Here is a 13206-nt window from a genome sequence, read left to right as displayed (position 1 = left end):
TGCCTCACTTCAGACGAGACGTCATCATAACATTGTTCATTTCAAAAGGCTTATTTGGTCCGAAACCTCAAAAACTAATTTCAGATTTTTTTTTTACTGCTAAAATGTGGTGCATCCCAGAAAGAACTATTGAGAATTTAACGGTTACACTCATGATTAATCAATGGAGGCCAACATAAGCAGAGTCTATGTAATTTCTTCGGTCTGACTCACCTACCGATATCATCATACAATATTGGCCTTGCCAAGGAAATGATTGCTAATGTGCAATGACTCACTCATAAAAATCGGGCTTTTCATTTTTAGTCTATGACACTGGGGCATATCTCGTGAAGGATTGGCCAGGTGCCGCAAATCAAAACAATTGCAAAAATTGTATGATTTAAAAATTAGTTTTTGGTCTTATAAACGTTGTGATGTACAACTATCATAGCTTCTGTTTGAGTTTGGTGAAAACAGTGCAATGCCTACAGATGTCACACAAGTGGCCTTAAGGAGGAACTGTTCTTTACTGCTTCGTGGGACAGTAATCCGATAGTCATATGGATAACGTGAAAGGAATAATGTTTTGTAGGATGTAATTATGTGTAATGATAATGAAATCTGCAATAGCCCACAAATGGAACCCCATAGAACAGGGGTCGGGAACCTATGGCTCGCGAGCCATATATGGCTCTTTCTATGAGTACCTGTGGCTCAGAGACAAATTTGATTGCATGCAAATTTTCTCCATCTCGTCCAAAACATAAGCTATTAATCCTGTTCAGATACACGCACAGCCAAACCAAAGCTAACAATGGAGCAGTACTTCGCAGTATATATAGGGCACGTTTTTCACTACAATTTACAGTCAAGGTGTCACAGAAAAAAAAAAAAAACTCGTTCTGGCTGTACAACGCTAAATAATCCGTTAAATGAAACATCACTATATAATCTGTCTTCAGTGTTCAGATACCTTATGATGAATCCACAGAACAAACTGTAAATACGCCAAAACACCGGAAGAGAACTTAAAGTTTTTTGATTGGGTGAGTGGGAGGGATGGGTGGAGCGATGCAAAAAGTGCAAGCACTCCCTCCCATCTCTCGCCCTACGCCGTCTGTGCCATAGATAAGCACATCAGGCTCCCTGTTTGCAGAATGTTGTGACGTTTTTACAAAATAACTGCTTACATCTGGTTTTGAAACCAATATGTATGAAAAAAAGGGTCAAAATGAGTTTAACCGATCTTGAGTAATTGCAAGAAAGAGACAAGTTTAAAGTGGTATGATTGTTGATTTTGGGACACGGGCTCTGGCATTATTCTCTTTTCATAATTTTTATCAAATCATCAAAAATAAATGTGCTGAAGACTAAGCTTTTGTCTGGGGCGCGGGTTTAGCAATTTAGTAAATTTGTCTCATAATATATGGTGTGGCTCTTTCCCAAAATAAAATTGATATATTTTGCTTTTATGGCTCTTTGAGTCAAAAAGGTTCCCGGCCCCTGCCATAGAACAACGCACAGTATAAATAACATCATTTTCCAACTTTCTGGCATTCTCTAAACTATGGCTACTCTGTTTGTAAAAATCTGAACTAACCTTTTGTTTTAAAATACAATCTGATTAAACCACAAAATAAGCAATTAGTAAATTAATGATTTGTCGCCTGCCTATTTATTTTTGTAACTATTGGTACCCAACTGTGAAAGATTTTGCCAGTTCAAGAGTTACCTAATACTAAGACTCTTCCGCAGTTTACAATGCCAGTTTATGGCAAAATGATGAAATACGCATTTTCTATGAAAACTACAAAAATTGAAAAAATTTTTTTTCAATTGACATTTGTTTATTGTTACCAAAACGTTGATTGATACAAAGATTAAACCAAATCTGTACTATTAACATAATAACATTAACAATAGCTGTAATGTCATCAAAGCAGCGCTGCCACGAGCGGCTGCCTTTTCCATCAGCTGCCTTATTGTTTTATTGTCTGCTCCTATCTTCAGTGTTTTTCTTCCCGTTTTGACAACGGCACTATGGATTACTTCTATCTTATAGACATGGGTTTTAGCCCACAAAAATGCGTCTATTCAAGGAATCAACTCCTTGCCCTGAAGAATTCTCGTGCCGGCGTGATGAAGGGGCCTATCGTGGAAGAAGAGCCGGAGCTAGCTAAGCGGCTAGCGGCGTTATAAGTCTTCGGTACCATCCGTAATCATGGTAAATGCGAACTCACGACCAAATAAGATCATCGAGTGCTGGTGTAAAACATCGAAGCGCACAGGGAGCGCAGTTGTTGTGTTTTGCGGAAACGTGGCTCACCTTTAGCATTCCGGACGCTAACGTGTAGCCACCCGGAGCTACCCGGAGCTATCCGGCTTCAGCGCCGCTATACAGAGACGCGAAAGCCGGGGGGAATCGGAGAGGAGGCGGACTTGCTAATACGAGGTGGTGTATCCCTGGATTTTCACAAAGAAAAGATTTCCATCTGCCGCAGGGATGTCGAACTTTTGGACTAGCGTGACGTCATCCACTCCGCTACAAGCACCCCTAGGGCATCATGTTAATCTGTTAATAACGGGGTAGACTGCTGGAAGTGTGAATTTCCCTACGGGGATGAATAAAGTATCTATCTATCTATCTATCTAACAATGGCTACTTTGTTGTTTCCAGTATTTTAGTCAAGGCAAGTCATGTTTATTCGTATACCCCTTAATCACAAAGAGTCTCAAAGGGCTGCACAGGTTAAAGACTATTGCAAACTACAGATTATTATGACACAATCAATGATCTAAAACCTACATGAGGGCAAATAATACACAAATATTGTCAACAGGAAATATAGGTCATTCATAAGCTAGTTAATAGAAGTGTGTTTTAAGCTTAGATTTAAACAGTTCCACTGAGGTTGCAGATCGAATCTTAGGGGGAAGATCAAGTGACAACATTGTCTAAGAACCACTTTCCACTTAAAAATTGTACTGTAGGAAAATCAATACAAATCTGAAAATTCTCTATCCATTCTGAAACACAATTTTCAATATTTGGCAGTGCCGCAGTTTGATTATGAGGACTCTCAGAAACATTTCAAAAACGGGTAGGAGTGAGCTCAAATGTGAAAAGCAGTTGTGTGGAACAGGTCGTTGTGACTGAAGAGGAGCTTTGCCCCATTAAAAAGATAAACTGATAACCTGACAGATAAATTGCAAAAGACAAGAAGAGTTATTAAAACATTGCCTAGTAAACTTTACTTTCAAGGTTCCTGTTTTATTTTCTTAACATGTCTAATAAGAATAATCGCCTCCTCCCTTTTTAATCTTGTCGGAATGCTAACTAGCGGGTCAGATGCCCTGGCAGTGTTTGAACCGATGCCTCCGAGTTTGAAAATTACCGGAAGAACAAAGCATGTGCAAATGTGCTCCGACCGCTGACGTTTTCTAGCTGGTTGCCGCATTCCTCATGAGCAGAACTTGGGGTAGTTGTCAGAAAATGTTAGATTCTTTCAACTGCCTGCTTTTCTTCTCTTAAGGTTATATCTTTTCTCAGCATCACCCAAGAGCAAGCCAAATCTGTCCCGGACACCCCGCGCTCTAGCCTAATATTGACATGTCTGTCAAGCAGCCCATTTAAATAGCATCCAGTCAAGGCTGCGTTTATAAGTGGGCGGCCTGCAGAGCAGCAGAGATTTAGATCTGTTTGTCTTGGTCTGGTACGCCTGGATCCTTCATATTTTGGAATTTTTATGGTGTGTATTCAGCTATCTGTCTCTTCAGGTACATGTTGTTAAGGGCATCTTAACCTTTCCCAGATGAGGATTATCATCCCTGAGTAAGGGTGAGCGGATCTATCCATATATCAATATCATTGATATTAAAAAAGTACTTGGAGCGTATCGATACTATTATCCTGGGATCACTACCACAATTTGAGTCAATGGACAAGAGCTTACTCTGTCGGCCTTTTGGCTAAGATCAAGTGTAGTATCTGTTCAGACTATGTAATACTTTACGTATCGGCAAACGTCGGTCAGGACCTTGAATCTGAAATTCTAGACGTATTGGTATGTGACGGTGTGTCGGCATGTGACGCTCAAGTCGGCAGTATCGTAGCCTATGAGGTTTTGATTTTTGCAAACCGGAGATGGAATAAGAGCTTGCTCTGTCCACTCCACGCATCGGCCCGGTATTGCACTACCACCGGGAACCGTGCATTCGGACTGATCGCTGCATGGCTCTGTGGCTAAGACCTTGACTTGCCCTCTTGGCTGAGAGCAAGTGTCTCGGCCCCTTGGCTTTGTAGCGTATTATGATTTGACCGATAACGGATAATGGACAATTGATAGAGAATATAGAACAATAAACCTTACAAAATCCCCCCCACCCCCACTACATCACTCCTCCACCAATTTCCTCAAAGCGCCACTTCTCTATGAAGATAAATGTCTCTTTTAGCGCCGTCACAAATCTCAAGGTTTATGCCTGGGTGTTTGACTGACTGATGCACTTTTGACACCTCTCCCTACCTGGCCTGCCGGCAGAGGAAAGGGCCAAAACTGTGCACAGGACCCTATACCATAAGCTAAAAATGGCAGCGGCAAGCCTAATGAGGTATTGAGTTTTCTTTTAACTACAAAAAAGGACAATGTGCGGTGTCATTTGGCGATGAGTTGGTCTGCTACTGTGGCAACACTACACATTTACATAACGTCTTGGAGGAGATAAAAAGCTCACTCTACAGAAAGCAGCAACCAAACATGTAGACATGTTACGCTTCCTGAACAAAACCCTGTAAATCCATTGCCACTATGGTATTTAAGCCAATGAGAGACAAGTACACTTTATTTGCATTAAAAATATTGTGCAACTGAAGGTTTTCATTCTCTAGTTCACAATGCGACACCTTTTTTGTTTTTCCGTTACGTTGTCGACTTTTTGGTTTGACTTTCTTGGCTTTTGTTTTGAAACAGTTGTTACATAAATATTTCTATATTTTCTTGATACTGTTAACATTTTCAATATAATTATTCAATAAAACATGATTTTTTTAATGCCTGAATATTGATGCTGTGTTTTTTTGTTAACTGTAAACTTTACTAAAGGTCAGGGTTTTATTACTCAAAAATTCTGACATCTCTAAGCAAAAAGTATCGGTATATGGTCGATATTAGGGCTCCAACTAACGATTAATTTCATAATCGTTGAATCAGTCGATAATTTGTTCGATTATCGATGAATCGGATTTCTAATTTCCCTCGTATTTATTCAAATAAGTGAAGTTTTGGACCGATAGATGAGAAAACTCTATGATATAAAACGATTAAAACAATTGTTTGTCAATTAACTTGATTATAAAAAAATAGAAATGTATGCTATACACCTGCAACTATGTAAGATGCTCTTTTCCTACCACCTTATCTACAGATCATATTACATTTGGACTTATCCTACAACACAAAACAAAAAAGCAATACATTTTAATTTGTGTAGATTTTTTTTTATCCACCCAAAAAATAAATAATCAAAAAATGTCAACAAACCCACTTTTTAAAAATGTTGTCAAAAATGTGTTTTGGGGGTTACATTTTGGAATATGATAAACATTGCCAATATGAAAATGAATTATGCTCAAGAATTTTCCCCTTGGGTAGGGTTAAAAGTAATTATTATTCTTTTTCTTTTTACTTTATTTATTTTATACTTATTTTCTGATTGTTTTTCTCTGTATTTCTGTCTGTTCCTTTGGAAATTGATAACTTTGTTTCATGATGAAATGCTAGAAAGTTGAAACTTTCATGTCCATTTCGTAAATGATGCAATATTTAAAATGTAGTGTATAAATTATTTAACATAGCTTTTTTATACATCGTCTTGGCGCTCTCTTCCGGTACTACAATTCCCTGCCTCACAACAAAATGGTGTGTACTCTAATTTGCATTGATTTAACATTCTTGGTGGCTCATAAATCACCTGATATAACAAATCGAGGATCTAACTAGTTGACAATGGTTTTAATCATCGATTTCAATCGATTTTGTCGATTCGTTGTTGCAGCCCTCATCAATATCGATCGATTCTACCCTATATTTACTTGGATCGGATCAATGCTGAAATTCCCATTCTCGCTTAACGCTATCAATGAGGGATTGTAAGAGAAATGGAAGACAAAGGCAGGGCTTGCACTGACTTGGCTTTTCTTCTTCTTTTTTACAATAACTGATGGATGACGTGCAAAATATAAACTCTCACATGTGTTAACATTTACATTTGGTCATTTTAATTTTCAATGATGTGTTTAAGATCGACAAGCAACAGTTTGAGGAGACGGTGCGGACTCTCAATAACCTTTACGCCGAAGCTGAGAAACTTGGAAGTCACTCATATATCGAAGGTTGTCTGGCCTGCCTGACGGCTTACACCGTCTTCTTGTGCATGGAGACACATTACGAGAAGGTGAGTGAAATGTTTCATATTTGTTTTTCCTCTATTTGCACATTACAGCAAATTACTATTTTCACATTTTTGATTGGATTAAGCTTCCAAAAAACATTGTTTAATTTTTAAATCTGTAGACTAGTTTGTTGATTATTTGGGTTGTATTTTAAAACTACATTTCTCCCACTTAGAAATCATGGGGGAATCTGAAATTTTTATCGTAGGTGCATGTCTTCTGTGAGAGAGATAAACTAAAAAGAAAAATCCAGAAATCACAATGCATGTTTTTTTAATGATTTATTTATGTGATATAGCTACAAATACATATTTGAACACCTGAGAAAATGATTTGTAATATTTAGTACAGTAGCTTTTGTTAATTCTGCCTTCAGAATGGCCTTTACAGTTTTCGGAAAAAGAGAAATTTACCAAATTGTGACTTGTATGTTTTCCACAGTGCACTATATTAGACTTGTACTCAAGGGGGATTTTATATACTTTTTTTACTACATAATACATTCTTGTTCTAGTATGGTTTCTAGTCCGTAAAATAAGATCCGTGTATTTTGACTATGTCGTCTCTCAATTATAAAGTGATTTTACACTATCTCAACAACCTCACCAAATTACACCATTGTGAGAAATCATTTTTTATCCTAAAGTCTAATCTTGTTTTGTACTTTTGTGTAATGTGTATTTAAAGGGGTGTTGTTTGATTTATTTTTCAGGTCTTAAAAAAGATTGCAAAGTATGTACAGGAGCAGAATGACAAGATGTACGCACCCAGAGGTCTTTTGCTCACCGACCCCATCGAAAGAGGCCTCCGAGTTGTATCCTTAGTTTCCTGCTGACTAAAATTAATTTTAAGGTTTTATCTTTTCAAATACTTAAAACACCTAGATTTTTTTTCCTTTCTCATGAAACATAAATTAAAATGTACGGTAACTGAGTGTATTAAAAATAATCATGTAAAACAACCACCTTTTGGCAACAATTATGTGCCATGACTTTTGTATTTATTTTCCAAAGTTTATTATGAGGGCAATTATTTTTCAGTTCATTACACATTTTCCACAGTCATTTGTCTATTAGAAATCTTTGAAGGTAATTGAGTACATGCATTGAATATAAAAAAATAACATTATCGCTCATCTGTTTGCCACAGCTGGTCACACATTTATTCAATCATTAATAATAATAGAATAATAGAAAAATGATATTATAAACAGGGCTGCTATCAGACTTGTACATCACTAGCTGATTACCTGGAGTTGTGTTAAAAGAGAAAGACAATGTGTATGTTTGCATGCAGGCAATAATCTGGTCGGAAACCATATCTCATATCTGATCCAAATAAATCGTTTACATGCCTTCGAGACAAACCAGTAACCCCGTATACATGTTTTTTTTTTTGGGTTAATGGGTACCTTAACTACCCGCAATAAGTGGACTTCCGCGAAGTAGCGTCACACCTTTTAAAAAAACCCCAAAGGTTTAAATTTAGCTTGAGATTATGTCATTACAAACCAAGCGTATACTACTGTAACAAAATAATAAATTCTAACACACAACACATAATTTCAGTTGAATGAATGGTTTTATTGTCATTAGACAAAGGTAAAACGAAATTGAAGGGCTTCTTCTTTTAGTGTCAGAAATCTAGAGCAGCCGGCTAGCTGTGTGGTGGGATTGGGTGTCCTCGAATTGAGCCAAATCCCCGCGATTATTTGAATAAGACCGTCTCTAATATAGCAGTTTCCCACAAAATGCCAGGTCATCCGTTTCATGGACAATGGTCCAGGCCTTGGTAAGATACTGGATCCGCAGCGGTGGTTTAAAAGATTTATTAGCCTAGCCGCTAGCAGTAGGCCGGACCAACAGCACCGCTCTTGTCCTCTCATTGACCCTTCTGTAACCTGATAATAATCCATGGAGCCCTTGCTGCTGTTAACTATTTTGTTGCGCTCTCCTGCCTTTCCTCAGTCCGATTTAATTGATGTATTTCTTTTTTTTTTGTAACATGACGTTAAAAGCTAGCCGTCGCTATGCTTCCCAATTTGTTTACCGGCCTATCACAGTTGCGGACACAGTCACTCACACAGTCAAACCCACCCAACACAAAGCGCCCTCCCTATTTCTGTCCCGTCAGTGTGCTGTCTAACAGAACACAATACACGATACCACAATATCAATGACTATAAAGACAAAATAAATTCAATTCGTAAAGTAGTAAACCAGCGATAACCAGAGCGCAAAGTAGTGAGGAGTCTTGGTATTCCAAAGCGGGAGCAACGTCATTACGTAAATAGATGTTGCTTCCGCGTTTAACTTTTGACAGTGAATAAAGGATGATTTAAGTTATGTAATTCACCAAATACAGCAAATACCATGCCTGATTCATCCGTGTTTCAAACGTAAGCTCCATTGCTGCGTCTCCTGTCTTTACAAAATGACTGCATGCCAAAAGCATAGACACACACAATATATAAATGGATACAGCTGTTTGATCCACAATATATAGATGGATACACCCTTGGCATTCTGCCAGAACATAAAATAGAAACGTTCCAGATACATCAAGCAATACACATTTGGATTTTTAGCTAGCTGGTCTAGGTTTGAGTAGTTTGCATCTATTAAAAGTCCCACAGTGCATTGGTGCATGAAAATATTCCGGGTGAGGGAACCTGCCTGTGCACAAAAGCAATTAGATTACATAAATGTGTAAAAATACAGTTTAATATTTTTATCAGAACTTTTCTTGCAGAAAACCTGATTTGGCTCACCCTCACCCAGACTTTTGTTCTGGCAACCCCCAAGCGAATTTAGTTTCAGGCCCCTTGACTAAGACATTTACATGACTTTCCATAATAGGAATACTGGCAATAATTGGTTTCCAATAGGATTATTGTCTGCATCTACCCATTGAAAACAGGAAGGACTATAGATAGATAGATAGATAGATCGATAGATACTTTATTCATCCCCGTAGGGAAATTCACACTTCCAGCAGTATCCTTTTGTTGTTTATTAACAGGATGGCCTTGGGGTGCTGTGTTGTAGTTTAGCAGCAGCGGAGTGGATGACGTCACACGCTAGGCCAAAAGTTCGACGTCCCTGCAGCAGATGGATATCTTCTTGCCCAGGGTTACACCACCTCGTGTTCATGTAGATAGCGACTCCGCCTCCTCTCCTCTTCCCGCAGGCTTTTGTGTCTCTGTCTGCCCTAACGGCGCTGAAGCCGGGTAGCTCCACGTTAGCGTCCGGGATGCTAGACATGATCCATGTTTCCGTAAAACACAGAAATTTGCACTCCCTGTACGCTTTGATGTTTATCACTAGCACAGCCAGTTCGTCTGTCTTATTTGGTACAGAGTTTACATTTACCATGATTACGGACGGTACCGAAGGCTTATAACGCCGGTAGCCGCTTAGCCTTCACCTTAGCCCCGACTACAGTTAGATAGGGCCCCCTCATCACGCCTATGATGTTATATGGCTCTTCAGGACAAAATATCCCTAATTCTGATGTACAGAATGACATTGCATTGCGTTCTTTGCTCAAAGGCTGCAGTCAATTTTGGAGTATAACGCTTCTGTGTCAAATGTATATGACACACTTCATAGATTTGTTAAATTAAAAAATGTTTTTGTCATCTATAACGCTGCATAGAATTGTGAGATTTATTCGCCTGTTTAGAAAGCGACAGGTTGATGAAAAATTGTGATTAAATAGAGCAGAATAAGGATAACAAAAATAACCAAAATTGCTCACAGCTGACTTTTGGAACTTGCCGTCCTCTGAATTTATTGGCCTGACAGCGTTCTGCGTTATTTTGCCAACGCTGGAGAGAAGCCGTGCTGTGTTTGGCAGCGGACGGACGAGAACGGATCACCTGAGATTTTCTTTCAACATCCTCAGCTATGTTCCAGCTCGTCAACAATCAACAGCATGTCAATGTCAGTCATGCCTTGTCTCGGGAGCAAAAAAATATCGGCGGGGATTTGTTAAACTAGGCATGTGTAATGTTTTTGTAACAAACAGAAAGCTCCTGACGTGAGTAGATGTGAGTTTTTGGTTTTATTTGGCCTTGGGTTTATTACATAAAGCCAAACATAATTTCCTTGACTGTTTCAATTCAGATTGAGATCACTATCTTTGAAGAGAGAAGCCTGACCAGATAGATGTTATTGAGGTGAGTGCCGTAAGATTTGTTTGCAGTTTTTTTATACAGGGTGTTCCAAAAGCCCTGGGCACATTTAGACATTCAATATCTCGAAACCGATAAGGATATAAAATCACATCTGGTAAATTCAAAAAGCTTGTAATCTCATTTTTTGGAACGTTCAGAGATGTTCACTGTGGGCACCATTGGTCTCGGTTCACGGATCTGTTAATCACAGGGGTCGTCGGGGAACCAGTGGGGACGCAATTATGGACAGCTTTCTCCACTGTTGACTGTTCCTGGCCTGTTTTTGGGCCGTGGCAAAGATGGCACCAGTCCATTACTCAATGTTTTCCGGTCTTCCTCTTCTCCTGCCCCCTTGGACGGTGCCCTGGGGAACTATCTTGGCCAGTCCTGATGATCTTGTGACATGACCTTACCACAGAATTTTCTGTCTGCGCAGAGTTCACAACAGTTCTTCCAATGTGCCCAATGATGGCGTTGCGCACCGTTCCGTTGGTCACATGGGCTAAGTAGTTAATGCCTAGAAGTTTTCTGTTGCATCGCATCTCTATGCCCTGGATTTTCTTTTCCAGTTTTGTTGTGAAAGTCCATATCTCGCAAGCAAAGAGGATGATGTAAGAGTCTGATCTTTGATTTCACTGCTATATGCTTGTCCCTCCAGATGGGTTTAGGTCTGGTAAGTGTGACTGTGGTCTGAGCTAGCCTGGCACACGACCCAAATCAAGCAGACTATCAAAATCTTGCCTTACATATTCCAGCATTGCATTGTCAATAGTTGCAACAGCTTCTGCTATTCGTCCCTATATACCAGGGGGGGACCTGTGGCTCGAGGGCCATATATGGCTCTTATCATGAGTACATATGGCTCGGAGATAAAATAGAACATTTGCAAAATATTATTATTTTGTTGCTTTTAGAAGCGCTTGTCGCACGTGCAAAGCCAGGACAATATTGGCTGTCCCGGACGCAATAACAATCCGCGGAGCACCCGCTGGTGATCAGCCTTTCTTTGCGCACTTCTGACTTTCCTTAGTTTCAGATTTGATTTGGTGAATTTAATTTCAGTGGAACAAGCCGCTAAAAGCTAGTGGCCACTTGACCAAACCAACTTTTTGACTGACAGCATACACCAGCCTATCACAGTCGCGCACACAGACAGTCCCACGCAACACAGAGCGCCTTCCCTTATCGGTCCCCGCTGTCAGGACACAATACGCGGTACTATATTGAATTCAAAATCCTCAAAGGAGTGAATTAGCGATAACTGGGGTGCAAAGTAGCTAGGGGTCTCTGTATTTTTGAGCCCTTAACTAACCGGTATCAAATCTTTCCCAGATGGATGTATGACTTGGATCATCCTGCATTGCATGTTAGAGTAATCCCCTTCAAAACAAAATAATACCCTCAATGATCAAGAGCACATAACCTCAAGCCTACACTTTAAGGCTTGAGTCTCCTCATCTGGTTGTAATCCGAATGAACTGCTTTCTCATCTTGGGTGTTGCTTTCGTAGAGTATTATAATTCCTCTTTATGACAGTCACATGGCCGCTGCTGCAGTTTAAGAACATTCATGTTCATGTAAATTGTGTTAGGTCAGTGGGATGACTTGGATCACTTTGTCAGCGCGTCAGACAAATTAATCTGATCAAGTGCTGAATTTTCAGCATCGATTTTGCTATGTAAAAATGACTCTTGATTTACTATCACCATAAACACATTGTTGCTGTTATGTGAAAACATACTTTTTTGTTAGTTTGGTAAACTTTTTGACCCAAAGAGCCAGAAAAGCAAAAAAAACATTTTTTATTTTATTTAGTGAGGACAGCCATACAATACATTTTAGGTCAAAATTCAGAGAAACAGATAAACCAACCCTTCAGACTTGATCAAACATTTTATTTCACTGTGTGATGATTTGATACAATTTATGAAAACACGGTTGCAGAGGTTTTAGGGCTGTAAACTGGTCGTCTTCATATGGCTGCTTTTGGAAACGTTACCTCAGTTATGAACGCACTAATTTTAACTCTGCACTTATTAAGTTAGGAACGCTATAGAAGAAATTTGTATGGCCAGAATTAAATCTCCGAGCCATTTGGCTTTTTCCGTGAGTACATATCTAGCTCGGGAGCCATTGGTTTCCAACCTCTGGTCTAAATCATCCCTCAATGGTTAATAAAAGAGTGATTATTTTTAAGTGACCGCTACAATATTCAATAATATACTATATTGCAAAGTGTTCCAGCTATTTTCTGAAAAATCTCACGAGTGATCTCTTCTAACTAACTCCTCTAATTTTACAAAATAACTTTGCTCACAAAAATACCAACATGAGCCTCAACACTGGGGGAGTGGGAGACAAATTTTGACTGGTATACTTATATTAATATGGGACACAGGCTCTGGCATAATTACCGTAAATTCCGGACTATAAGGCGCACCTGATTATAAGTCGCACCCCCCACATTTCGGGAGGAAAACGGATTTATTACATACAGAAGCCGCACCGGTATAGTAGCTGCACGCATCCACGTTGAGAAGAGAAGTCCCTTTTAACTGAACAATGTTAATGGGGAGAACCTGCATAGATATGTTGT

The 13206-nt window shown here is 39.2% G+C and overlaps 1 protein-coding gene and 1 pseudogene across 4 annotated transcripts in view; both read left to right on the top strand.

Annotated features, from left to right (window-relative positions):
* The window catches only part of LOC148366447 (golgin subfamily A member 7-like), a 49194-nt gene that overhangs the window by 2830 nt on the left and 33158 nt on the right, over nt 1–13206 (top strand). For 3 of the 4 annotated variants that reach the window (XM_088336887.1, XM_088336889.1, XM_088336886.1), the window contains exons 3-5: nt 6283–6435; nt 7146–7247; nt 10561–10613. In XM_088336887.1, the coding sequence (XP_088193013.1) occupies nt 6283–6435; nt 7146–7247; nt 10561–10602 (297 nt within the window). In that variant the 3' untranslated portion in view covers nt 10603–10613. Of the gene's footprint in view, nt 1–6282; nt 6436–7145; nt 7248–10560; nt 10614–11046; nt 11162–13206 lie in introns of those variants that run through there. The other variant, XM_088336888.1, reaches the window with a different exon arrangement.
* LOC148366448 (U2 spliceosomal RNA) lies at nt 3931–4202 on the top strand (annotated as a pseudogene).

Source organism: Urocampus carinirostris, chromosome 5 (assembly GCF_059441175.1).
Source record: "Urocampus carinirostris isolate Australia breed hairy pipefish chromosome 5, RoL_Ucar_1.0, whole genome shotgun sequence".
In the NCBI taxonomy this organism is placed as follows: Eukaryota; Metazoa; Chordata; class Actinopteri; order Syngnathiformes; family Syngnathidae; genus Urocampus; species Urocampus carinirostris.
Note: the sequence above shows the minus strand (reverse complement) of the source record. Positions and strands in the feature narration are given on the sequence as shown.